This window comes from Vicia villosa, linkage group LG3, assembly GCF_029867415.1.
Source record: "Vicia villosa cultivar HV-30 ecotype Madison, WI linkage group LG3, Vvil1.0, whole genome shotgun sequence".
In the NCBI taxonomy this organism is placed as follows: Eukaryota; Viridiplantae; Streptophyta; class Magnoliopsida; order Fabales; family Fabaceae; genus Vicia; species Vicia villosa.
The window spans coordinates 178,405,977-178,408,442 of record NC_081182.1 but is presented as its reverse complement, the minus strand read 5'-3'; the positions used below and the strand labels follow the sequence as shown (position 1 = coordinate 178,408,442).

Below are 2,466 nucleotides of genomic sequence, written 5' to 3'. Positions count from 1 at the left end.
GTTTTCCTCTTTTTCTCAATTCTCACGTATATGGATTCTTTTAATTCCTATTTGTTTTCTAAAAACCCCAATATTCCTCTACTACTACTACTTATATAGAAACACTAATTTTCTTTTTTTTTTTTTTTTTTTTTACATCAAATAATCTATCACTAATAATAACTAAATATTAAAATGAGCTAATATTCTTAATGGGCCAACTAAATGCACCTTCAATATTTTCTATTTCTCACACACAATTAAACCCAACTAAATAAATAATATTCTACTTAACTATTATTATTTCTAATAATAATTTCTTCCGACTAATTACTCTATTATCAACTTAACTGCTTTACTAACTTATTAATCCAATGACGCCTCTTATAATAATTTCGATAATTTTCGACTTCGACTAATTCCAACAATTAAATCCTTAATAATTCATTTAAATAATTAGATGAATTTCCGGGCGTTACAACTCTCCCCCACTTAGGATATTTTCGTCCTCGAAAATTTATCCGACACCACCACATTCAAATTACTCTGACATAGCAACATTCAAAACAGTAACAACCATAACGTACTTACTCTTGAATATCCAACATCGCATTATCACCTTAACAACATCTTCTACACAACCAGTAACAATATCACAACAAGTAGCACCGATATCAATAATGGCAATTAAAGGAGCACTATTAATAAAACATGTACCTCTTATAAGCTTGTCCTCATTAATTTTTTGAGTCCCCAACCAACGCGAACACTTTTCCACCGATTTGCGCCTTCTTCGGTTTCTGACACAGACTACTAATATGTCCCTCCTCGCCACAGTTGAAGCAAATCACCTCCTTGTGCTTGCACTCCGACTGTGCATGCCCAAATTTTCCGCAACGAAAACACCTTTTCACTTCGGTAGTGCACACATTACTCTTATGCCCAGTTTTCCCACACTTGAAACAAGTCACATTAGCAGGAGCATCTCCCCCACTAGATCTTTGGCCCTGACGGCCTTCAGCAACTTCCAGTTTACCTTTTCCAGCTGGAGCATCATACGGCTTGCCACGGTTTTGGTGATTCTTATTCCTCTTCTCACTGATCATCTTATAGTGAGCAGTGTTGTCTTCCTCATAGATTCGGCAACTATCCACCAAATTAGCAAATACTCGAATTTTCTGATAGCTAATAGCCTTCTTGATCTCTGGGTGCAGCCCGTTCTCAAACTTGATGCACTTCGAGAATTCTCCAGTTGGTCCATCATAATGCGGATAGAACTTAGCCAGCTCGCCAAATTTCGCAGCATAAGCAGTGACTGACATGCTTCCTTGTTTCAGCTCAAGGAACTCGATCTCTTTCTTGCCACGAACATCCTCAGGAAAGTACTTCCTCAGGAACTCCCTACGAAACATAGCCCACGTCACTTCCTCACCAGCAACCTCCAACCTCTGACGAGTCTCTAACCACCAGTCGTCAGCTTCAACCGCTAGCATGTGAGTACCATACCGAACCTTCTGCTCTGGAGTGCAATCCATCACACGGAAGATCCTCTCGATCTCCTTCAACCAAGTCATTGCACCGTCAGGATCGTAGGTACCCTTGAAGACAGGCGGATTCTCTCTCTGGAAGGTAGCCAAACTGCGAGATCCAGCATTCTCACCGATGTTTGGCTGATTTCCCAAAGCCTGAGCCATAGCCTCCAATGCAGCAGCAATCGCAGCGTCGTTTCTTCCAGCCATCTCAACTTATCTCTACATCACAAACAATGGTCAGAACCAAATAACAATACACGGCTGTTAGACAACTACGACACGACACTTGGCCGGACGGACCGACCTGCTCTGATACCACTTATGTAACACCCCGTTTTCTACCCGTCGAATATTAATAAAATCAAAGTTGTAAAATTTTCAAACATAAAACAGGATGTCACATTTTCGACTTTAATCATCATCTCCAATCACATATTAAACAGATACATAACACTTTTTAAAACAAATGGATGAACGATTAACAACAACTCTTAGTATTTAAAATCACACAGCGGAATCTCAATTTCAAATCAAAATGGTAACATCTTTGTCTAAATCAAGATCAACTTCAAAATAACAGAGGTTTAGCAAAACCAATACAAAATTCAGCAATATAGCGAAACAATAATAATTGCAAATGAGCATTCATCCCCCTGAGTGTTACGTATCAGAGCGACGACACCGACTCGAACTACAGCTACTAAACCTTTAGCCTTCATTACCTGCACATTACCCACGTAGAGGCAACATAACAACTGAAGGGGGTGAGATATCTAACAATCTAATAAATCGTATGATAAATAATATATATAACAGAATTTAGATCATGTAAATCACCGCTTCGCAAATTATTCGTACAACAAACAACAACAACATAATCATCAACGTAATATAACGACAACAATTTATTGACACAACAACATTTACCACAACATATTCATTAACGTAATACAAC

General features: G+C 38.4%; 1 protein-coding gene across 1 annotated transcript; it reads right to left on the bottom strand.

The window, feature by feature from the left end:
* Positions 1–520: 520 nt before the first annotated feature.
* Positions 521–1,723, bottom strand: LOC131659449 (uncharacterized). Its single transcript, XM_058928638.1, has 2 exons — positions 742–1,723; positions 521–677 (listed from the first exon to the last, which is right to left on the bottom strand). Exons 1-2 carry the CDS (start codon positions 1,716–1,718, stop codon positions 521–523), a joined length of 1,134 nt encoding a protein of 377 aa, XP_058784621.1. The 5' UTR covers positions 1,719–1,723.
* Between the last annotated feature and the right edge of the window lie 743 nt (positions 1,724–2,466).

Excerpts from the sequence above, each read along its gene's own strand:
- LOC131659449 (XM_058928638.1), bottom strand. The coding sequence starts at position 1,718 with ATGGCTGGAAGAAACGACGCTGCGATTGCTGCTGCATTGGAGGCTATG. Across the intron at positions 678-741 it reads ATCGGTGGAAAAGTGTTCGC|TGCTCCTTTAATTGCCATTA; the intron begins GTTGGTTGGGGA and ends TTTTATTAATAG.